The sequence below is a fragment of the Rhincodon typus genome, chromosome 2 (genome assembly GCF_021869965.1).
Source record: "Rhincodon typus isolate 14 chromosome 2, sRhiTyp1.1, whole genome shotgun sequence".
Taxonomy (NCBI): Eukaryota; Metazoa; Chordata; class Chondrichthyes; order Orectolobiformes; family Rhincodontidae; genus Rhincodon; species Rhincodon typus.
In genome coordinates this window covers 44572986-44599079 of record NC_063333.1, presented here as the reverse complement: position 1 = coordinate 44599079, position 26094 = coordinate 44572986, and the positions used below count along the sequence as shown (strand labels likewise).

Sequence of the window (26094 nt, the reverse complement as noted above, 5' to 3'; positions counted from 1 at the left end):
CTGTATCTTCTGCCTGATGGAAGAGATTGTAGGGGGTTACTTCAAGGGTGCGATGGGTCTTTGATGATGTTGGCCACCTTTCCACGACAGTGAGCATGTAAATAGAGCCCATGGATGGAAGGTTGGCTTCTGTGATGGTCTGGGCTGTGCACACCACTTTCTGTAGTTTCTTATGGTCCTGGGCAGGGCAATTGCCATACCAGGCCATTATGCACCCAGATACTATGCTTCAATGGTGCTTCTGTAGAAGTTGGTGAGGGACTTATGGACATGTCAAATTTCTTGAGCCACCTGAGGAAGAGGTGTTGTTGTGCTTTCCTGACTGTTGCATTTGCGTGGGAAGTCCAGGACAGGTCGTCGGTTATCGTCACTCTGAGGAATTTGATGCTCTTCGCTCTCTCAACCTCCGTTCCGTTGATTTAGACGGGGGTGCGTTCTCCTCTTTTTCTTTCTGAAGTCGATGATCAGTTCTTCAGTTTTGCCGACGTCGAGGGACAGATTGCTTTCACTGCACCACATCACCAAGCCCTCTACCTCCCTTCTATGTTATGCCTCATTGTTGTTAATATCTGTACCAGAACGGTGGTGTCATCAGCGAACTTGTAGATGACATTCGTTCAGAATTTGACAACAGTGGTAGGAGTACAGGGAGTACAGTAGGGGACTGAGGATGTATCCTTTGGGGGCTCCAGTTGAGTGTTATTGTGGAAGAGGTCCAGTTGTCTATTTTCACTGATTGCGGCCTATGGATTAGAAAGTGGAGGATCCAGTTGCAAACGGCAGATCCGAGACTAAGTTCACGCAGTTTTGAGATCAGTCTGGAGGGGTTAACGGTGTTGAAGGCAGAGCTGTAGTCAATGAGCAAGAGTCTGACATGGGTGTCTTTGTTGTCCAGATGTTACAGGGATGAGTGCAGGGCTAAGGATATGGCATCCTCTGTCAACCTGTTATGTCGGTAGGCAAACTGTAGGGGATTGAGACAGGTTGGGAGACTGGAGTTAATGTGGGCCATGACCAGCCTCTCGAAGCACTTCATGATTATTGAAGTTAGAGCTATTGGGCGGTAGTCATTAAGGCACACGGCACGTGTTTTCTTGGGTACAGGGATGATGGTGGTCTTCTTGAAGCAGGTGGGGACTTCAGCTTGTAGGAGCGAAGAGGTTGAAGGTGTCAGTGAATACCTCCACCAGTTGGTCCACACAGGATCGGAGTGCTCGGCTAGTGACATCGTCTGTGCCCATTGCTTTCCTTGGGTTGACTCCCAAGAAGAATGAACTGACTTCTGAAGTAGTGACAGAGGAAACAGGTATTTCTGGGGCTGTTGGTGCAGGCATCACCATGCCAGTGGTATTCTGCTCGAAATGAGCATTGAAAGGGTCAGGAAGGGATGTGTCATTGTCCGCTTTCTTACACTGTTTCATTTTGTATCCTGTAATGTCGTTTAGGCCTTGCCATAGATGGTGGGAGTCTGTTTGGTAGGTCTGGGCCTCTAACTTGGTTATTCGTAGAGATTGATCCTTATAGCACTGATACATTCTAATCTGAAGGAACTACCTATTTACAGAGATATTAATAGGAGTCACCAAGTAGAAAAAAAATTAAAAGCTAGCAGAATGCATCACAAGCAGAAACGTTCCAAAGCAAAAAGAATAAAAATGATTTGTGGACTCCAGCGCTAAAGATTGGTGATTGGTAAAATGTGCCTTTAACTTTAACCAAGTTAAATGGCAGCAGCAAAGATGTGTGAAGGATGAATTATTTTTCCCTTAATTCAAATCATTCTAACAGATTTATGAGCTATAACGACAGAATATCTGTACAAAAGTAATTTTTAATTAAGAGCTTAGATTCAAAGCAGTGAATTATAAATCATGAAAAACACTTATACCTGACAGTTTCATTTACTGAACTTCAGTTTAATGCAACTGGAAGTTATTGCGGATAAGTAATAGTAACAACATTTTTGCTTTCTGCTGATAAACAAGTTGCTGGGGTTTTTAAAGTGGAACCAATATACTTGTTGAAAATTAATTAGAAGGAATGATGGAGTCTGTCTTGCACCCCTTACCTACTGCTGTTCTTCAATAAGAAGTGCCTGCAACATGTACTGCAGAATTCACAGTTGGAAACTGCCTTTACCCTTGTGAATTATCTAACTGCACGATACAAGTTGACGAGTGGAACTTGCTGGTTAGCATATTGCCTTATACCAACAACAAAAGAAACCCCAGTATGCATTACTAAATTTGGGCATAAGATGTGTTACTTTGGGTTAAATACTCTGGAGGGTAACCATTAGTTAAGTCTTGTGCAATGTGGTAAATTTTGGCTGTAAAAATACATGTTTATACTTAAAGGAGTAAGTCAGTAAATGAAAAAAAAAAATCTGATTACTTAGAGTTTGTTAAACAACTTCAAATGATTTAGAGAGCAGTATGGCTATTAAAAGTTCATTCTTGGTAAAACGCATCCAAAACAGGACAATCATGTTGGGACATTGTTGTCTAATGTTTCTTGTTAACCACAAAGTACTAATTATGGCATTGTTGAACAGTGTTTAGTCCGTATGTAGATTAGCTAGAAATGTAAAACTTCAAGATAAAACCCATTAATTTTTAGGATTCATTTTCAGTTTGAATGACTTTTTTTGATTTTACCTTCACTATTTTTGTAAACAGTTCAGTCTGAATCTAAGACAGGAATGTGGAGTTGAGGTTAAAATCAGATAAATCATGATCTATTGAAAAGCAGAGCTGGATCAAATGGTCAAGTGGCCTACTCCTGCTTGTAAACATAAAATCACATTAACTAGAAGTAGATTTTGGCTTACTAAATGCCTTATCTACTAACCATATCTCTAAGACAGAATGAGATTTGCTTGAAGTCACTGTTAACATTCATTCTTAATTGCTTTTATATCCATAGGTATAGGTTAACATATTTGTGATTAATTTACATTAGTTTGTATTGTTGATCAGAGGATACAGTATTGATTGTGCATTTTATCCATAATCTAAAGAAATATGTATCATTTGTTCACAATGGAATAGAACTACTGGGCCTAAAGGAAATAAGAGATGGACATAATTTGTCTCAGTTTGCATGATTCTAGTTACAGATGTTGGGTGAAACCATTTGACTTTTACCTGCAGCCAATGAGAAAAGTTAACTTGGATCATTTCCTGATAAGGGATAAGAACTGTCAAAATTAGGGATAAGAGTTGGCAACTCCAGACTTTGTGAAGACAGTTTCACCTATTCTCGTGTGATCCTAACAGGAACATCAGAAATCTTTGATGACACAGCTCAACACTACAGATTATAATCCTAAACCCCCCCTCTTCCTCATCTCCAACAAATGAGAAGAGCTCATAGATTTCTTTGCCACTTAAGATTGGAACAATCTGATCCCTACTTTCTGCTAGATTGCTTGGTCAAACCTCCTTTAATGTCCCTTCTTGCCTTTTGCAATTTTCTCTCTCATTGCTCCTCATGTGCTTTCTGAATTCATCTCATCCATGAGACTTATCTGCTGTTACCTCAATCCCTGTTCCCACTACTCATTGCCTAAAATCCATTCCTGGCCCCTATTTAGCCAGCGTTGTAACAGTACTCTCGCTTCAGGTGTTGTCCCTTTCTTCTTAAAATCTGCTATCACCATCCACTTTCTGCTGTTGTCTGGCTGGATGGGATTACTCTCAGTGGTTCCATTCTCCTGAGCAGCAGTCTGAGGTTAGACCAGTTAGTTTGCAGCCTTGATGTTGAATTTGATTATGAGATAAGCTCCTGACTTCATATTTATCACCCCTCTCAGATCATTTTTTTCCATCTCTGTAACATCAGACAACTTTGTCCCTATTTCAACTGATCTGCTGCTGACTCCCTCATCCATGCCTTCACTTCGTCTTGATTTAACTATTCCAATGAATTTCTCACTGACCTCCCAAATCTATCCTTCCATAAGCCAGAGGTCATTAAAATCTTTATCATGGTCATGCCTTCAGTTGACCAGGCTCCAAGCTCTGGAATTCCATCTTTCTACACCTCTCTTTCATCCTTTAAGGCACATCTTAAAACCTACCATTTGATCACCTGACCTGATATCTCCTTACATGGGTCACTGCTATTCTTTGTTTTATAATTCTCCTGCAAAAATAAACAACTTCATATTTTTCCACATTATGTCAGATCTTTGCCCAGTCAACCCTCTGTAGCGTACTTATGTCCTCTTCACAACTTCCTATCTTTGTGTAATCAGCAAATTTGGCAGCTTTACTTTCTGACCCTTCAGCCAAGTACAAATCATTTATATATAAAAATTGTTGAGATCCCATCACCAATCCCTGTGGCACACCACTCATTGCCTCTTGTCAAACTGATTATGGCACATTTATGCCTAAAATCTGCTTCCTGTTAGCGCCAATCTTTTATTAATGTCAGTATGATACACCCTATACAATGATATTTAAATTTCTGCAACAATCTTTGTTGTGGCACCTCATCAAATGTTGTCTGAAAATCAAGAGTAGTACATCCACTGGTTCCCGTTTGTCCACCAACAGGTGCTGTTTCCCTTAAAGAACTCCAACAGATTAGTTAAACATTATTTTCCTTTCCACTAAACCATGTTGACTCTGTCTGATTACACTGAACCTATCCAAGTCCCCTGCTATAACTTATTTAACAACAGGTTCTAATATTTTCCCCAATAACTGGCATTAAGCTAACTGTACTCTAGTTTCCTGGTTTCTTTCTTCCTTCTTTTTGAGTAAGGGAGTCACACAAGTTATCTTTAATCTAGGACTTTCCTTGCAACAAGCAGGTTATTAGAATTCAATCCTACTATGCATCAACTATCTCAGTAGCCACTTTCTTTTAAGATTAAGTCCATCTGGATCCAGCATTTGTCACCCCACAGCTCCAACAATTTACTCTATCACTTCTTTGGTGATTGTGATTTTCCTGAGTTGCCCCCCCCCTTCCACTTCCTGATTATCACCACTCTTTGGATGTTATTTGTATACTTAAAAAGTGAACACTGATGCAAAATACCTATTCAATTTATGTCATTTCCTTATTTTCCATCATTAATTCTCCAGATTCATTTTCTAATGCTCACTTGTTAACTCTTTCATTTTTTAAAGAAACTTTAGCTTTCTCCAGTACTCTAATTTCTCTATCAATTTTTGGTCATTCTTTGCTTTTTATAATTTGTTCAGTCCTCTAGAGAGTGGGAATACTATTGGAGACATAGCAGAATAAAGGAACATTTGAGAATACTGGGAGTATCTAGGATTTAGCAGCAGTTAGAAGGCAAACTCCACATGCTGAGCAGCTCTGGGATGAGGCTACAATACTTAAGTCACAGAAAGTATTGAAATCCACAAGGGCCAACACAATAGCTGTGACTGAAGCAACTATGTGGAAAATAATCATAATTGCATGGGAGCAAATATTCATTGTTTTACAAACATCAACAGATGTTACCTTTCTATAGGAGTATCAGAATAGGAAATTGCATTTAACTGTATTACTGAACAATGTGTCATAATTTTGAAAAGTAATTGATGGCTTTCCAAAGGAACTGAATTTAAAATTCTGTACCTGTTGAATAATTAACTGCACCAATCTTTGCACAAGTATATGATTTTTCTTCAAGTTTAATACTATCTTTAACGTTTCTAGTTAACCATGGATGGTAGGTCCACCCTCTACAATTCTTCTTATTCTTTTCATAGATTTTTCATAGAACCCCTACACTGCGTAAACAAACCCTTCAGCCCAACAAGTCCACACCGAACCTCAGAGCATCCCACCCAGACCCATCCCCCTATAACCCACCTAATCTACACATCCCTGAACACTACGGGCAATTTAGCCTGCACATCTTTGGACTGTGGGAGGAAACCAGAGCACCCGGAGGAAACCCAAACAGACATGGGTAGAATGTGCAAACTCCACACAGACAGTCGCCCGAGGGTGGAATCGAACCCGGGTCCCTGGCGCTGTGAGGCAGCAGTGCTAACCACTGAGCCACTATGCTGCCCTTTGGAATGCATCTATTCTGTGTATTCTGAAACAGGTCTGCCACTGCATCTAGACTGACCTACTTCAACCTAATTTGCCAATTTACTTTAGCCAACTCTGCTTTCATACCTTCATAACTGCCCTTGTTTAAATTTTTAATAAGGACTCGGATCCAGTCCTCTCTTCCTGAAACTGAATGTAAAATTTAATTATATAATGGTCATTGCTATCTATTGGCACCTTTGCGATAAGATCAATTATATCTCATTGCACAACATCATGTCCAATGAGCTTGCTTTCGAGTTGGCTCCAAAACATGCTGTTCTAAGAAACTTTACCAAAAACATTCTACAAACTCCTCATCTAGGCTAACATTGCCTACCTGACATTTCCAGTCCATTTGCGGATTAAATCGCTTATGGATATTGTCACGCATTTCTGACCAGTTACCATTTTCTATACTTTTATGCTCCATCCTACCACGTGTTTACTGTTAGGGGTCATGTGCACCACTGCCACCAACTTCTTGCCTTTATCATTCCTCATTTCTAACCAGTTTCTAAATCCCTGTTTCCTGAATCATTCCTCTCTTTACCTTCTCTAATTCCTTCTTTAACAAACATAGCCATCCTTCTAAGATTTCCTCAATGTTCTGTACCCCTCAAGATTCAGGTCCCAATCCATGTCATTCACAGCAGCCTCTTTAATGGCTATATTGTTTCAAAGCTACACACATTCGGATACAGAATCTTCAGTTTCATCCTCTTATTGAATTCTAGTCTTACCTGTTGATTTACTCTCTGCTGGAACACACATATCGCTACTACAAGGTGTTGCTGATGTTTAGACTTACAGCAGAAGGTAAATGGGCTAGTGTGTGGGAGAACTATTGGAAAGCTGGAGGAATTTGAGATTACTGGAAGTGTGTAAGATTTAGCAGCAGTTCAGAAGGCAAACATCACAGTCTGAGGAGCTCTGGGATAAGGCTACAATACTGAAGCCGTGGAAACTACTAAAATCCATAGGGGCCCACACAACACCTTTAAGCGAAGCAACTACACTGAAAATAATCAGAATGGCATGGGAGCAAATGTTCATTGTTTTACAAACCTCTACAGCTGTTACCTTTCTATAGGAGGATCAGAATGGGTAATTGCACTTAGAGAGTTTAACTGTACTCCCGAACAATGTGTGAGGAAAGCCGCATAACTTTGAAAAGTAATGGACGGATTTCCAAAGGAACTGAATTAATTTAAAACTTTGGTACCCATTAAATAATTAACTATGCTTTTACAAAACCAAAATATATCGACAAACAATGGGTTGACTAAAAGAAATCTTCAACAACTTGGGAAAATAACTTGGTTTTGAATTTGTACACAAAACAGACGATGTGACTTGACAACCTAATACTGTGGATTGGTGGTTTATGACTTACAGCAGATCAGGAGGGAGAATGTGGAATAGATTTTGCTACACATTTTAATTAAATGACAGCTTGAAGAGCTGCATGGTAAAGTCTCTAGAAAATTAGGTCCAAAGATTCAGGACCATCTACATCTGAGTACACAGGGTGTCTGGGCACAATCCCTGTAACAAAATATAAAGATCTTAGAATATCCAGATGCCATCAACACCGTGGAGGGATGAGCATATTGTCAATAACTGAAGTGAGAGCAAGCCACTAGTGCAGCTGAGTTAAGAAAAAGCCAAAGAATAGAAATACAGGCCAGGATGACTTAAAAAAATTTTTGGGACCATGGAGGGTGCAAGCAAGAGGTAGCAGCAGCTGGGGCCTAGAAGTAGGCCCTACAGTTTTGAGAGATGGGGAGTGATTAGTATTAAAAAGGAATGTTTCTTTGATTATAGAGATCATTTAGGGGAGTATTTTGAGTTCAGCGAATCAGCCAAGAATATTAATAGATGGAGATACAAACATGAATATCCTTTTATTGAAGTAGAAGAAAAAGACTTTCATTTATATGGCATTTTTCACAGCCTTCAGACAATAAAGCACCTTTGAACTGTAGCCACTATTGTGAAAGAGGATGTGCAATTTCCCAAAAGACAGATTTCTGAGCATGCTAAATGGGAAAAATACTCAAAATAATTAATTGATTGCAGTCCTGGTAGACCTGCTTTGTCCACAAAGTTGCAAACCATAATCATAGCTTTCATGGGAAACAACGCAGTGGTTCAATTTCAATCTCTATTAGAGGTTTAGACAAATATTTAAAAATGGAATTTCTGAACCATGTAACAGGACCTGAGAGGCTGTGAAACAACTGTTAGAAATATTGGCCAAGAATCAAGCCAGAATTTAAGAGCTTTCCAAAATATACAAATGTTTAATTTTAGAGGCAGCAGTGTTCACTCTTTCTCTTGCATTCACTTGCTCTCTTTAAAAGTGAAGCCAAAGAACAAAAGAGATTAAAAAGGCAACACCACTGAAGTCTAATGGTCAGAATATTAACTAAGATCAGAAGTCTTAAAGTGATACCAGACAAATAATGAACTGTTGAAACGGTATGGTAAAGATGGAAATGGCTGAAAATAAAATAACAGAGATGGGCTCTTTATTAAGGTTACTGAAACTAGAATTGGAAGAGAAATGCCATCCAAAAAGTCACCTTTGTTTTTAGGATAACTGACAATCGCACAAGCAGGTTAAAAAGAAGTTTGATAGGCTGAGTTAAAACAGACAGTTTCGGCAGCGATCAAATACAAATGGAGAAGATGACAGACAGCCTTTTCTCAAAACAGTTATTTTTGCCAGCTTTAAAGGTAAATATATAAAGATTATGAGGGAAAACAAAAGTTAATTCATGTATCTTAAGACTGAGGAGGCTAGCAGATCTGAACATCAGAACATGATGAAGTTGAACCAAAATACAATATGAAATACAGCAAACTTTATATAAAAAAAAACACACTGCAGCAAAACTGCCAACCATCCAAATCAAATAAAATTGGTTTCCCCAAGTATCTGTCTTTATGGAATCACAGAATAGAATAAGGTTTTGGAGTAGATCTGTAGCTCGGGTTGTGCGTGTTGAGGTTGGTTGACTCGCCGAGTTGGTTTGTTGTTCCGCAGACGTTTCGTTACCGTGCTTGGTAACATCCTCAGTACAGCCTCTGATGAAGCGTCGGTGTGTTTTCCTGCCCGGTTTTTAAACTCTGGGGTCTGTTGCATGCTTTGCGGGGACACGACCAATACTCACTCATCTCAATCCACATGGACAAGGAGAACCACGACTTCTACTGGGACAACACCAAGATCCTGGGACAGGCTAGGCAGAGACAAGCACGAGAATTCCTGGAAGCATGGCACTCCATGAAGCATGCTATTAATAAACACATTGAACTTGACCCCATATACATTCCACTATGGAGGAAACCCGGAAGTGAGGCAATCCATCGCAACGGACGCCAGAGTTTAAAAACCAGGCGGGAAAACACACTGACGCTTCATCAGAGGCTGCACTGAGGATGTTACCAAGCACAGTAACGAAACGTCTGCAGAACAACAAACCAGCTCGGCGAGCGAACCAACCTCAACAGAATAGAATAGCAAAAAAGGACATATTCAGCTCATTGAGCCTGCTCTGGCAGTTTTGAAAGATCTACTTAGTCATGTGCTCACTCCTCTACTTCTACCAAGTTTCTGGAATCATTTTCTCCAAGTACTTTTCCAATTCCCTTTTGATTAATAGTGGTACATCAGTTTTCATGAGATGGTTAGGCAATGCATTCCAAATCCTAAACATTCATTGCATTAAAAAAACTGTTTAACCTCATGTTTCCTCTAGTTCGTTTGTCAATCACCTTCAATCTGTTAACCTCTGCTTATTGATCACACAGCCAGTGGAAGCAATTTCTCTCAGTGAACTCTAATCTTCAAATTTGAAGAAACTTCCTCTTGGTTTTTTCTGCTCTAAGAACAAAAGATTCAGCTTTTTCAGTCAGTGTAACTGTAATTACTCATCCCTGCAACAAATATGCTAACTCTCTTCTGTGTGACCCCAAAGTCTTCACATCCTTCCTGACATACTGTACCTAGAATTTGACAGTTCACCAGTTGGAGTTAAATTAGTGCTTCAGACAAATTTAGTATAACTACCTGGCATTAGCACACTATGGGCAGGATTTAGCTTTGTGGGGGTAGGTGAGGAAGGAAGCAGCAGCAACTCAGTGTTTGAAGAGCATGCGGGAAACCACATTTCAATAGGAATACTAACATTACTTCAGTGCGATCCTGGCCTCCCACTGAGTTAAGACCTTAATTGGATAGAAATCTTATTTCAGAGATTACCAGTCGATAAGAGCTTCGTAGCTGTGAAATATTGGCTGCATCACTGGAAGTCTGCATGGAAGATAGGTGATGGGACATCCAGATTCAGTTAAGTGAGGTGAAATGGCTTCTCAAGGACGGAAGGGGGTGGGGGAAGAGGTGGAAAGAGATGAAGGACAGCCAGCCACAAAGCAGGGGCACTGACATCACCCAATTGTACCTGTTTCCTATAGGGCCTCCTGTTACCATGCCAGGTCTCTCGATCAGGCACACAATGTCCGAGAATGAAGGATTTCTCTTTGAAGGTCACCGATAGCCTTCCCAGATGATGAGTCTCCTGCCATTTGCTGGTTCAATACCAGCACTAGTGGAATGTGGCACTCAGCTGGCCTTGGGGAAGGAAGGATGGCTGAAAGCGTTCTTGACCAGAACTTCAGAGGGAAGGCTGGAAAGCAGCAGAATCTCTATTCAGAACTAGGACTCAATCACAGCATGTGCCTGCCTTTGAACTTGCCTTCCATGGTTTGGGGTGAGGCGCTCAGGAATGTATGTGTTATTAATTGCTTTTTCAATCTGCACTGTTGTCAGGTTCTTGTTGTAAAATTATTGCACTTGGCTTGTATTAATCTCCTCATTCTGCCTACCAGGATAAATGGCTTCACACTTTTGCTTGTTGATTTTCATCTACCACATCCCTTCCATGTCCACCGGCACTCAGCCAATTCACGGAATTCCTTCCCTAACAGCATTATGGGTCTATCACAGTACATGGATTGCAGCAGTTCAAGAAGACAGTTCACCCTTTTCTTAGGGGCAACTAGGGACGGGCAATAAAGGCCAGCCCAGTCCGTGACACCTACTTCCAACAAAAAGAAAATCTTATTGAAGTTTATTACTACCTTCAAAAACAAACCAGAACTAAAATCAATATAACTTCATTAAGCAGATAACATGTGTGCACTCAATCAGAATCCACGTCCCCCCAGAAAATCCTTAAGAATATTCGTGCAATCCTGGGACATATGAGCTTTGTTCAAAATCTTAGGAGTCTACTCTCAATAAAAACAAACTCCAGGGGCCGAAAGGCTTACTCCTGTTCCTACCTCTTATGGTAATTGCAAGCTCAGCCATTGAATGATTAAAGAAAAAAAGGTATTCGAGGATCAGGATCTCAAGAATGAGACAAAGGTCACAGTTTTCTGAAGTATAGGAATCTCTGCAATCTTACACACTTCAGAGTCTTGGGCAATTTGCAGCAACAATCTTTTGTACTCTTGATTTTGATCTGAGTTGATTTTAATTTTTTGTCACGTACACTTAGATGTACAGAAGCAAGGGCAGAATTTTATTTCTTCGATTTTCTTCAGAGATCTCGATATCTTATTCCTCACATTGATTTTATGTCTTCCGTATTTCTGTTTTACTTGACTGAAATAAGGCTTTAAGTGTTTCTGGTTGTATTAAATTCCTCATTATTAGATTTTAATAATAGGTATCTTCGAGTGTCTGCTCTCTCCAAATGTACTGATTTTTAAGGGGGTCTGTTTAGCCCAGTTGGCTGGATGGCAGGTTTGAGATACAGAGTGATGCCACAGTGTGGGCTTAATTGCTGCACTGGCTGAGGTTACCACAAAGGACTCTCCTTCTCAACCTCTCCCCTTGCCTGAGGTGTAGTGACCCTCAGGTTAAACCACCATACTTTTTCGAATGAGAGAGCAGCCCTATGATCTGGTAAGACTACAGTGACTTCACCTTTACTAAGTACACATAGAAGATAACGCACAGAAATAGGTCCAAACAGTACACAGTAGTTGTCACTCTCCATGTTAAAGCACTGGTCACATTTAGAACCCTGTTCCCACATTCCTTGCACCCCTTTTCCTTCATTTTCCTATCCCCTCCAAATTGCAAAGCTGGTATAGTTTTTGTCTTAATCATTAATTTTTATGAATTAACTCCTCAGCCTCACAATTCTGTGTTAAGCGAGATTGATTTCTGTTCTAAAGCTCTGATGTTTCACCTTGTATTTTTTCTTCATTGTTCTTGATCCTCAACTACCAGACCACCTGGTGTCCCATTCTTTCATTACTTTCAATACTCCAACTACTGTGCTCCACATTCTGCATTGGTCACAGCACTCTAACTTAAGTTATATGGAAGTTGTATATGGAACATTTTAGCTTCAGTATTTCATACCACTTGAGATAAAACATATTTAACATACTGAAGCTCTGCCTTCTTCTTTAAGTCAGAAACTACCATACAGAACTGCCGATGCTGGAGTCTGAGATAACACAGTGTGGAGTTGGAGAAAGTTTTCTGAAGAAGGGTCCCAACCCGAAACGTCAGCTTTCCTGCTCCTCTGATGCTGCCTGGCCTGCTGTGTTCCTCCAGCTCCACACTGTTATACAGTTCTAGTATTTGTTTTAGTCATCTTAAACATCGGTTTTTAAACAAACATCTACCAAAGATTTCAAAGGCAAGATTCAGTTTAGTTTCTCACTAACTGCAACTTTTATCAACAAGGCTGATGCACAGTTAAACATATTTAAATGCCACTTTATATTTCAGAAATGCAATTTTGCAGGTCATAATCTCATGACAGCATTATTTAAGTAACCTTACAATGTTGGAGGAAGTCCACTCCAGAGTGACTTTAGTCCCTCATTACGAACAATTTGAACAAATGCATCCTAGAACACAAATGAAAAAAAAATCCTTGTGTTATGCTAAACAATAATTTTAAATAAAACATATTCAAAGGCAAATATCTCACAATATTTAATAAAACATGTTGTCTGCTTTTTCATTGAAAACACTTAGTAAAGTGAACATTTGTTCAGTTAATAAGTTAATAACATTGTAAAGAGCAAGTCAGATATTTGGGACTTGTGTGAACAGGGTAACTAAATACTTAATCAATCAGACCCAAGTAATATGAAATTAATGGAACAAGGATCGAGAGGGAAGCATAAAGCGGAGTGGACAAATCCAATGACAAATCAGATAAAGAAAGAAAAATAAGTGCAAGGAAAACGATTAGACAGAGACAGAATAAGGAAAATCAAAAAGAAAAAATAAAAAGTTTGAATTTTTAGGCATTTGGTAATATCACTAAGTAGCTCTCCAAAGGTCCAGACTAATGCTTTCAGCTCATTGGTTTAATCAGTAATTGTAACCAAGACAGTTATGCTCAATTGTTGTAAAAACCAATCTAGCTCACTAATGATCTTTAGAGGTAGGAAATCTGCCATTCTTACATATGCGAGCCCACACCTGACACCCCTTCAATAACATGGTGACTCTAAACTGTCTCTGAAATGGATGAGCAAGGTGCTTAGTTCATTAAAACCAAAAGAACTGTGGATGCTGTAAATCAGGAACAAAAACAAAGTTGCTGGAAAAGCTCAGCAGGTCTGGCAACATCTGTGAAAGAAAAAAACAGAGTTAACGTTTCGAGTCCGGTGACCCTTCCTCAGAACTGAGTTAAATCTGTTTTTTCCTTCACAGATGCTGCCAGACATGCTGAGCTTTTCCAGCAACTTTGTTTTTGTTCCTGCTTAGTTCATAGCGAATTATGGACAGGAAACAAATGCTGTCCTTGCAATGATACCAAAATTTCACAAAAGAACTAAAACAAAACTTCAATAGTTAGAACTTTAAGAGATGTGACACACTAATTTTCACTGCTGCGGAGGTTATTCAGAAGTAGTTAACACTTATTACATCATTAATAGGATACTTACTAATGAGATAGACAAAAACCTTTATTGTAACACCACTCAAAGCGCCTTCAATTGGAATGCGACAGCAAGAAGACATTTTTGAGAAGGCAACAGCAGTGGTGTTTCTCACACAGCAACTTTTGGAATTCCACTTTTGAGTACATGCCTGAACTTGCTGCATTGTTTGCAAGAAAGAATGGATCTGGGACAGATCAATTGTAAAATGAAACACTGGCAGGAATAAACAGTAACTGATCATTGGACTACCTTCAAGGAATAAACAATTCAGACATAGTCGAAGATACATTTCATAGTAAGGGGAAAAATAGTAAAAACTAATTCAGAGCCTCCTTGATGATAACATAGATTAAGATGAAAAAGAAAAAAATACGCTTATGAGAGATGTCACATGGATAGTACAACTGAGAACCAGGTTGAATATGGGCAGTTCAGAGGGCAAGTGAAGAAAAAAAAATAAGAGAAGTAAAGAGAAAGCGCAAAAAGAGACAGGCAAATAACACAAAAGGAAATACGGAAGCTTTTTGTAGCCAATAAAAAAGCATGGTAAAAAGAGGACCGGGGCAGATTAGGAACCAAAAGGAATTTTACACTTGGAGGCAGGGTACATAGCTGAGGCATTAAATGTGCTAGACAGGCTATGTTAAAAGAGAAGTTAGTTCAGATGTTTGGATTTAAAATTGAGAGGGAGGAGGTACTATAGTAGGCTGTCTTTACTTAAGAATTGATAAGACTCCAGACTAGATGCTGCAATTACAACACTTCTGCTCAAAATTAATAGCTTTTTGGGTCAATGCAGGTTAATTAAGGAAAGTCAGAATTAATTTGTTCAGGGGAAATCACATTTTCAATGGATTGGATCCAAGCTCTGCAGATCTGTCACATCTAGTTTTGAATGACGGTGAGCAATTAAACAATTACCCGAAGGTGGAGGCTCCACAAATATCAACGGCCTCGATGAAGGGGGAGCCAGCACATCAATGCAAAAGACAAGGCTGAAATATTTGCATTCATCTCAGTCTCTTCCCAAGATGGCAAGCATCTCAAATGAAATTCTTCAACCAATTCGATTCACTTATGATGTCCTTCATGACATCAAGGAACAGCTGAAGACAGTGGTATAGCAAGTTATGGGCCCAGACAACATTTCAGCAATAGAACTTACGACTTGGTCTCCAGAACAAATTCAGCCTCTAGTCAAGCTGTTCCAGTATATCTACAATACTGGCATCTATCCAACAATGTAGAAAATTGCCCAGTTATGTCTTGTGCACAAAAATAGCAGAACAAATCAAATCCTGCCAACTACCAGTCTACTCACAAAGAGATGGAAGGGGTTAACAATGCTTTCAAACTGCACTTGCAAAACAGAAACCTGCTCACTGATGCTCAGTTTAGTTTCCACCAGGCCCCTACAGCTCCTGACCATCATAGCCTTAGTCAAAACATGGACAAAAGTGCTGAATTCCAGAGATAAGTTAAGAGTGATGGCCTTTGGAGTCAGGACAACATTAACATAAGAAATAGTAGCTAGAGTAGGCCATTTAACCCCTCATGCCTGCTCTGCCATTCAACCACCATCGTGGCTGATTTCACCCAGATCTTAACTCCTCTTTTGCTACATCCTCACCCTGGACAACTCTTGATATTTCAAAAACCTACCTTGTTGAGTACTTTCAATGATCATGCCTCTTCAGTCCTCATTTGAATTAATATGACATGATGGAACTGAGGCGAATCTGGGGTCAATGGGAATCAGGGGAAAGTCTCTGCTGATTGGAGTCATACCAAGCATAAAGGAAGACAGGGGTTGGAGGTCATAGAATCCCTACAGTGTGGAAACAGGCCCTTCAGGCCAACAAGTCCGCACCGAACCTCAGAGCATCCCACCATAACCCACGTAATCTACACATCCCTGAACACTACAGGCAATTTAGCATGGCCAATCCACCTAGCCTGCACATCTTTGGACTGTGGGAGGAAACCGGAGCACCCGGAGAAAACCCACACACAGACGCGGGGAGAACGTGCAAATTCCACACAGACAGTCACCCGAGGCTGGAATCGAACCCGGGTCCCTGGCGCTGTGAGGCAGCAGTGCTAACCACTGTGCCACCATGCCACCCTTGTCAGTCATCACAACTCTGGGACATCTGTGCAGGATCTCCTCAAAAGTAGTGGTCCAGGCCCAATAATCATCAGCAGCTTCATCAATGACCTTTCTCCCATCATAAGGTCAAGAATGTGAATGTTTGCTGACGATTCCACAATGTTCAGCATAATTCTGGACTCCTTGGATCCTAAAACATTCTTTGTGCATTTTCAGCAAAACTTTGACAATAGCTGGGCTTGGACTGGTGTTGATACGTGACGAGCAACATTCAATCCACACAACTGTCAGACAACGATCGTTGCCAACAACAGAGAACCTAACCACTGTACCTTTAAGTTCAACTGTATTGCCCTTCACTGAATCCCTGGACTGTGAGTACGAGGATGTTGATACTGATCAGAAACTGAACTGGTACAGCCAGTAGCTACAAGCACAGGTGAGATTTTTGGAACCACGCAACAAATAACTTGCATCCTGTCTCCTCAAAGCATGTCCATCAATATGCAAGGCACATAATCAGGAATGTGATGGAATACTCTCCACTTACCTGCTACAGTGCAGCTCCAATAAACTCAAGAAGCTGGATACCATCCAGAACAAAGCAGTCCAACAACATGAACTGCAGAAACTCACCAAGGTTTCTTTTACAGCACCTTCGAAACATTTACCACCTAGAAGGACAAGCAAATGCAAGACAACCCCACCACTTGCAAGTTCCCATCCAAGTCGTACGCCATCCTGACTTAAAATAATATCATCATTCCTTCACAGTCATTAGGCCAAAATCCTGAAACTTCCTTACAGCACCAGTAACGCCAGGGCAATTAGGGATGGGGAACAAAATGCTAGTCTAGACAGTGATGCCCACATTTCATGAATGAATAAAAAGGAAAAATTAATCTGTATGAGCTTTTTAAATAGTTATTAGACAGGTTGAATAAATTTCTGGTGTTGATGTGGTATACATGGTCTTCCAAAAGGCATTTGATACAGTACTGCACAACACACTTACGAACAAAGTTATAGCTCATGGAATGTAGGAGTAGTAGTAATTTGGACAATTTTGTTTTGAGTGACAGCAATCAGAGATAAATGACTAATAGATGTCGCTGACTGGTAGAAGGCTTGTAATGGAGGTCCCAGGAGTCAAAGTTCTGCAGGGGTTTCCTGTTGTTCCTGAAATATATCAATGACTCAGACTTGTGCGTACCCAGGGCATAATTTCAAAATTTGCAGATGATACAACAATCAAGAATATTGCGAATTATGATAGACAGCTTATGAAATTCAACACAGAGAAGTGTGAAGTGATTCATCTTGGAAGAACTGGAGAGAGTGCAGAAAAGGTTTGCAAAGGATGTTACTGGGACTGGAGGGATTGAGTTATAAGGACAGGGTGGACTTTTTTGAATTCCCCAAGAGCTTAAGGAACCTTAGCTTCTACCTTCCTTTCTCCATGGCAATGATTCAGCAGAACTGACATTTCAAACAATCTGGACCTATTCTTCCTGTAGTGCATATTGTTGAAACTTGGCACTTTTGCATTTGTCCTAATGAGTGCAAGATGAAAAGCTTCAGCTCTCTTCGTGGAAAAAAAAAAGCTGGCCCTAGCTCTGCTACAAATATTTAAAACCAAATTTGGATAAATGACACAGTTTCTTAAATTTATTCTTAGCATGTGATCAATGTTGCAAAGCTCACATTGATTATCCATTTTGAGTCCCATGGAGAATACGGTAGTGGGCTTTTTCCTCGAAGTGTTGAAATCCTTTTATCTGGAAGTGGTGATGCTACTGATCTTGTCCCTCTTAGACACAGAGGTTGCAGATCTGAACTAATCTGCAGTTAGTGTGCCAGTTGAGCTATTAATCAACTCAACTGTTGTGCATTTGATGGTATTGAGCTTTTTTACGTACCACTGCAGTTACAGCTAGGTCAATGTTAAATATTCATGAGGAGCAAGATTTCTTTTTACTTCTCTACATCTCATAAGCAACGATGCAGTGCTATTCTAGGTTAAAGAGATGTGGTTACAGCATTTGTTGAAATGTCCATTACTTGGTAATTGTGTACTACCAACATTACTAGCTGTTTATCAAGTAGGTGGAGATTATCTTTTACATGAACTATTGCCTGACAGAAGATGTTGAGGCAATTTCCATACAGGATATACTTTTAAAAATGTAACTTCAGCACATGGATAGGCGGTAGAATGAGTCAATTTTGTGTGTAGCAATGGGTTGAATCAGAGTGATGGAGACAGGAAAGTTCAAACCAGCCCAGTGGACTCAGGAATCTGTGTAGAGGATCTAGAAAATAATGTTCAGGTCAGCAGGAATAGAAACAGTGAATGCTATTCCTGTTTGAGGACAAACGCTAGCTGGTAAGCCGGTGGTGTGGGTGGGAGCAATATCAGATATTAACGCAGACAAGACATGGACAATGGCTGATAAGCTATGATGCAGTGCTATTCTAGGTTAAAGAGATGTGGTTACAGCATTTGTTGAAATGTCCATTACTTGGTAATTGTGTACTATCAACATTACTGGCTGCTTATCAAGAAGATGGAGATCATCTTCTGTCAGGCAATAGTTCATCTAAAAGATATTGAGACAATTTCTGTACAGGATATACTTTTAAAAATGTAACTTCAACACATGGACAATAGGAAAGAAATGAAGAGACCCAGAAGTAGTGGGATAAGAAAGCCAACAATCTACAGCAGCTATTGGAACTGTTGAGTGATCATGTCTTCGAACTGAAGCGGTAAGCCAGAGGGTAGAAAATAGATCCAAGGCCACTGAGTGAAGACAAAGAACTTCACCATTGGAACAGTGGAATGAGCTGAATAAAAGAAGCTGTGTGAAGGGTTAGGGAGGCTGTATAGCAACACCTGGTGGTGTGACAGGGTAACTGGTACAATTAAATCTTGATATTTTATCATTGGAATTCCAATGAAAAATGTTTCCTTCTAAGTTTAAAATAATTTATGTGCTCCAGACAAGATTTTTATTAAATAATCCTACGACATCCTTTTTTGCACCTTCATAACTTTGTTATTTAATATCTTCACCCTTGTTCTTTTGTCTTATTCATTCAAGCGAGGTGCATATCACAGGCCTAGCCAACATTTATTGGCTGTTCCTAACTGCCCTTGAAGGTGGTGATGAGCTACCTTCTTAGACTGCTGCAGTCCATGTAGTGTAGGTGCCAACACCCACTGTGTTGTTACTGTTCCAGGATTGGCAAGACATTTTCAAGGTAGGGTGGTATGGTTTGGAGGGGAACTTGAAGGTGGCAATATATGTATTTTCATGCACCTGCTGCCCTTGTCCTTCCAGGTGACAGAGGTCACAGGTTTGGAAGGTGCTGTAAAAGAAGTCTTCACGTGTTATTGCACTGCATCTAGCAAATGGTATGCATTGTTTCCTACTGTGTAAATAAGTGTCTAAAATGTTAGGGGGGTAGCAATCCATCTGACCCGTTGGAATGCATCCTCCCCATCATTCATTTTTCCTGCTTCTGTACTGGCTTAAAACTTGTTACATTTCTTAAATCTTTCCAATTCTGATGAAAGGCCATTGACCTAAGACATTAACTTTCTCTCCCCACAGATCTGCCTGACCTTTTGTGCATCTCCAGCATTATCTGTTTTCATTTACAAATCGAGCTACTGGTAATCTGAAAAGACCTAGATTGGTCATTGACCATACCCAAGAAGGATCTTAAAAATATACAGTTTCTGAGAAAACAGGATTTGTGGTAATACCTATAAAATTGCTCTCTAATCATCTGTTCAAAATTATTCTTCAGTTTCCAGTCATGCTGACTTTACATATGTGATTAGCAATGAATATCTTACGTCAATAAGTAAATAGTTACTTAAGAATATTTCCCTGGTATATTCACAAAGATACATCAAAATATTTTTCAATTCTTGCTAGCCCTAAATATAATCTAGATATGATGCAATTATAGCAATAATATCTAAGGTTGATAACGTAACAACATTTAATGGGTACAGCTAATTCCATACATGTATATACTATGCAGATTCCAAACTAATAAGTGTTGCTTGGGAAGAGATCAGGTGCATTAGTCTCCAAATACATATCACCACCGCCCAGAACCATTGATGCACTTAGTCGTTAGAGTCATAGAGATGCACAGCATAGAAGCAGACCCTTTGGTCCAACACATCCATGCCAACCAGATATCCTAAATTAATCTGATTCCATTTGCCAGCATTTGGCCAATATCCCTCTAAACACTTCCTATTCATATACCCATCCAGACGCCTTTTAAACTTGTAATTGCACCAGCATCCACCATTTCCTCTGGCAGTTTATTCCATGCACGTACTACCCTCTGCATGAAAAAGTTGCCCTTCATGCACCTTTTAAATCCTTCCCTTCTAGTTCAGGACTCCTCCACCCTGGGGAAAAGACCTTGACTGTCCACCCTATCCGCACCTCTCATAAATTTAGGAACGTCAATAAGGTCACCCCTCAGCCTCCAACGCTTCAGGGAAAATAGCTCCAGACTATTTAGCCTCTCGCTATAGCTCAAACACTCCATTCCTGGCAACGTCTTTGGAAATCTTTTCCAAATCCTTTCAAATTTCACAACATCTTTCCTGCAGCAGGGAGACCAGAATTGAATGCAGTATTCCAAAAGTGGCCTAACCAATGTCCTGTACAGCTGTAACACAACCTCCCAACTCCGACACTCAATGCACTGACCAATAAAGGCAAGCGTACTAAATGCCTTCTTCACTATCTTGTCTACCTATGACTCCACTTTCAAGGAATTATGAATCTGCATTCCAAGATCTCTTTGTTTGGCAACACTCACCAGGACCTTACCATTAAGTGTATAAGTCCTGCCTTGATTTTCCTTACGAAAATGCAGCACCTCTGATTTATCTAAACTGAACTCCACGTGCCATTTCTTGGCCCATTGGCTCATCTAATCAAAGTCCCATTGTCCTCTAAAATAACCTTTGCTGCCCACTACACCACCAATTTTGGTGTCATCTGCAAACTTACTAACCATACCTCTTACATTCACATCCAAATAATTTATTTAAATGACAAAATGCAGTGGACCCAGCACAGATCCTCGCGGCACACTGCTGATCACAGGCCTCTAGTCCGATAAGCAATCTTCCACCACAACCCTATGTCTCCTACTTACTTAATGTAAATTCATTATGGAGGTGCTACACAGTCAGAGCCTGTCAGTCTAATAAGATGGTAATAAATGGATATTGTTGTGCATTTTGTATGTATAGTAGAATGTCATGAAGAGTCTGATCATGTGACATTGATGATGTCTGCTATTTTTGGTGGGAAACAAATCAGTCTAACCTTGCTGCCTGAAGATTAAACATGTCCTTAACAGAGCTCCTTCTGTTTATATTTCAGCCTCCTGGTCCTTCTTGAAAGGTAACAGTTGTAGACAGGATGATTATTTGGAGAAGGGGAGATTTTCTTGCACCCTGACTAACCTTTATCTCACAAACAACATCACCAAAACAGATGAGGAGCTCAATGATAATTGTGGAATCTTGTCCTATGAAAATTAACTGCTGCATTTTCCTACACTGTAACAGTGATCCATAATTCGAACAAAAATCTGTTATCAGGCTGTAATGCTCCCAAATGATGTTGACCCTAGACTGAAATCTGGTTTGATAGATCACAATGTGTTTTGTTTTAGTTTAGTTTTAACAAGGTATTTTTCACTGAGACATAAGCTTACATTGGTGCAAATTTTATTTTCACAACAAAACAGAAATTTATTAACAAAAGAAATGAAGATCGATAAACCAATTTATTTCTTTTAAACACATATTTAAAGATTTTTAAAGATTGGTAAAAGTATAATCTCATTAATCCCAAAACATTTCTTTACAGATCCTCAAAACACTCCTATACAGCTCCCAAAAACATACTTGTACAGTATAGTACCCACCACAGAGAAAAATCTTTTTGTAACACTTTGTTAGGCTTAAGTTAACTGTGACTTCACCACTAAGGATATCATGCAATCATAAAGAAATTAAAATGCTTACCAATGTTCCTTTGAATTGCCCTGGTGCTTTGTACCAAGCAGCATTACTTCCATTCTCACAGACACATAGATGATCCATCAGGCCATTGCAGTACAGAAAGCATTTTCCTAATGATTAAATATATTTAAAATTAGGATATACTTACAGATTGCTGCCATGTACAAACAGCTGTCATAGCGTTACTGGATCATAGGGCTGCTCTCTCATTAGAGCGAGATGATGTGGTGGTTTGTCTTGAGGGTCACCATACCTCGTGTGTGGGGAGAGGTTGAAAAGGAGAGTCCTTCACGGCAACTTCAGATGATGCTGGAGTTAAATGCAGGTGATGGCATACACTGTATCACAAACTAGCTAAACAGCCACATGAATTAACCAACCCCCTAAGTAGTGTCACCATAGTTCCAAGAACCATAGGGCTGCTCTCACTAGAGAAAGCAAGTGATGGTTGGTAGTGATTTAGCCTGAAGGTCACTACACCTCTGGTGAGTAAGTGGGAACTGAATCCACGTAACTGGTGTCATTCTGCATTGCAACTACCTGTCCAGCCAACTGAGCTAACCAATTCCATTGGCCTATGCCACAACAGGAAATGTTGATAAACACTGATAACACAGAAGAAAATCAAATCTTCAACAATTTTAATAAATCAATAACCAAACAGAAGAGTGAAATTCATTTCTGTCTACTCAGTTTAGTGGCGTATATGTTAAAAATTCTCAGCACAATCATAAATATTAAAGTTTGCAGGAACCTAGACAATCACTTTAAATCGACAAACGAAACATGGCAGTACTCAACTACACGATAAGGGAGACATGAAAAGCTGTATTCTACTTTGTTTAAATTAAATATTTAGCTTGCATTTATTACCTTTATAAAATGGAGTTCTCTGTGCTTGCAGCCGTATTTTTATAACATCAAATGGTGTAACTGAAAAATATTTTAAGATGATTCATCAAGTAATATTCAAAATTATGGTACATTATCAATCAAGAACAGTATACACAAAAATATGACCCAGTTCTAAGTAGTTCTAATTATATAATGCATTTAGACCACAGAAAGACAGCAAATTTAACCAATCATAAAGTAGAGAATCTGGCATACAAAAAAAATTGTTTGACTTTAAAAACAAATTCTAAAAACTAAAATCTGTGAAATAGAAAGATATATACAGTTAGAAACATCACATATTGCGAGCTCCATCTGTTTAAGAACACTGACATCTGCAACTCAAGCCAAAGTTGTCTTTTCAGACTGGAGGCCTGTGACTAGTGGTGTGCCTCAGGGGTCGGTGCTGGGCCCATTGCTGTTTGATATTTATATCAATGATTTGGATGAGAATGTACAAGGCATGATTAGTAAGTTTGCAGATGATACTGAAATAGGCAGTATTGTGGACAGTGAGGAAGGTTATCAGGAGTTGCAGCAGGATCTTGATCAGCTGGGGAAATCAACCAAGAAATGGCAAATGGAGGTTAATATAGACAAGTGTGAGGTGTTGCACTTTGGAAAGTCAAATCAGGGTGAATGGTAAGGCCTTAACGACTGTAGTGGAACAGAGGGACCTTAGACAGGGCAGTGAAGGCGGCTTTTGGCACACTGGCCTTCATCAGTCAGGGCATTGAGTACCAAAGTTGGGAACTTATGTTGCAGTTGTACAGGACGTTGGTGAGGCCACACTTGGAGTATTGTGTTCAGTTTTGGTCACCTTGCTTGTTATTAAATTGGAAACAGTACAGAATAAATTTACAGGGATGTTACCAGGGCTCAAGGGACTGAGTTCTCGAGAGAGAGGTTGGACAAACTAGGACTGCTTTTCTTTAGAACATGGGGGGAATCTTATAGAAGTATATAAGATCATGAGAGGCATGGACAGGGTGAATGCACTCAGTCTTTTTCCCAGGGTTGGGGAATCGAGGACTAGAGGGCATCAGTTTAAGGTAAGGGGAAAGATTACATGGGAACCTGAGGGGTAACTTTGATACACACAGAGGGTGGAACACATATGGAATGAGTTGCCAGGAGAAGTGGTTGAAGTGGGTACAATAACAACATTTAAAAGGCATCTGGATGAATACATCTATAAGAAAGGTTTAGACGGATATGGGAAATGGGATTAGCGTGGATGGACTTTTAGGTTGGCATGGACCAGTTTGGGCTGAAGGGCCTGTCTCCATGTTGTAGGACTCTATGACTCCGAGTTCAAGAGGAACAAAAATACGCAGATAATTTGCTATGACCACAACAGCAAGTCCAAGCTTTTATCCAAGAAAGAGTACACACTAGATATCTTCTTTGAAGTCGAAAAGACTTCAAAGAAATTTAACAATGCATTTTGATACAACACCTCTAGTAAACTTAATAATATTTATTACATTCTGCCTCCCCTCAATTTTGTTTCACCAGTAAATTTCAATGCTGCCCTCTCAGTTTCCAAGTCCATACAGACACAGGTTATAATTAAACAGAAGCAAGTCCATATACACAAATATTTATTCTTCAAACACAAAAATTCCTAAAATACAAAAAGTAAATGCACATTCTTACCAATCAATGAAGTCATTAAAGCACCAGAACATGAAGCGATCATTTGTTGGATAGGTGTGATTCCATTTGTATTAAGGTCTGACTGACGGACAGCCATTTTACTTCAATCTACTGTACTGAAATGAAAGTATGACATGAGATAATTATTCCAATACTCAAAGAAATAATACTAGCAATTCAGGTGTTTATACTACTATTAAGAATTCTATTTAGTACTGGTCACGGTCTCAGTATCTTCAGATTTTTTGATCACCTGTCCAGCTATCTCTGCATCTGTCAGTGTGAACCTTTGGTAATTCAACCTTGAGATATTTTACTTTAATAAAGATTCTATAATACACACACATTCAGTTGTTATCAAAAAGTACAATTGCCCAACCAGGTATGGAAAATGGCAAGAATTCACAATTTATATCATAATTGGGTATGAAGCTATCTTCATATGGAATGTTGAGGTACATTCTCACAAGGTAATGATCGTAAATTTGCAGATTCATTTCTTTTGGGATCATTACAGCTAGCTGACAGCAGGTCTTTAGACTTTTTCAACTGGGCTACATTTGAACCTTAGTTCCAGAGCTGAAAAGCCAATGGCTATCCAATAAAAAAAATACAGTTCTCCAAATTGTTTTCTCAATCTTGTTGCAGAAAACAGACAAGCAAAATCAGCCAATTACAGTATAGCGGTACAGAATCAGAGCAATATATATTTTCTATAAAAAGCAGGACAAATCCAACCCAGCCTATTATTACCTCAGAAGAACATCAGCAAGGGTTATAGAAAGAATTAACAAAAATGAGAATGGAAAAAGCAATAAAGGTTCTTAAATATCTCTTCCCACCAATGCACTGTAGATTCAGTGTACATTATTTACAAAATACAGTGTATTCATTCAAAGTCATTTTCAAACTTCCCAGAGTTGCAAACTTTACCAATCAGAAGGGCAGCTTACAAATGGAAACACCATCTCCAAATCGAATACCATCCCAACTGGACAAATATTTGTGCGTGGGAGAAATGACAGGATAGAGTTGGATGAAGTGATCCTCGTAACCAAAGGGGGAGCTGTGCTTGAAAACAAAAAGTATGCCAAGCCTCTGTAACTCCTGATGCAAGTTAAGTTGGCAAGCCAAGAAGAATATTGGAGTTGAACTCAGAAACACACATAAGCAAGCAGGAATCAAAGGCGACGTATTTGGGTAACTGTATGATTCAGCATTTCCAAATGAAGCAGTATTCATAGAAGTGCCTTTATGGAAACTATGAGTTTAAAAAAATAATTAGTCATGGCAC

General features: G+C 39.5%; 1 protein-coding gene across 3 annotated transcripts in view; it reads right to left on the bottom strand.

Annotated features, from left to right (window-relative positions):
• Positions 1-24939, bottom strand: part of slc25a40 (solute carrier family 25 member 40) — a 65862-nt gene extending 40923 nt beyond the window's left edge. For 2 of the 3 annotated variants that reach the window (XM_020518627.2, XM_048607189.1), the window contains exons 1-4: positions 24801-24938; positions 23121-23180; positions 22251-22357; positions 12944-13011 (exon numbers count right to left, since the gene is read on the bottom strand). In XM_020518627.2, coding sequence (XP_020374216.1) covers positions 12944-13011; positions 22251-22357; positions 23121-23180; positions 24801-24897 — 332 coding nt within the window. In that variant the 5' untranslated portion in view covers positions 24898-24938. Of the gene's footprint in view, positions 1-12943; positions 13012-22250; positions 22358-23120; positions 23181-24800 lie in introns of all 3 variants that reach the window. The other variant, XM_020518628.2, reaches the window with a different exon arrangement.
• Positions 24940-26094: the final 1155 nt, after the last annotated feature.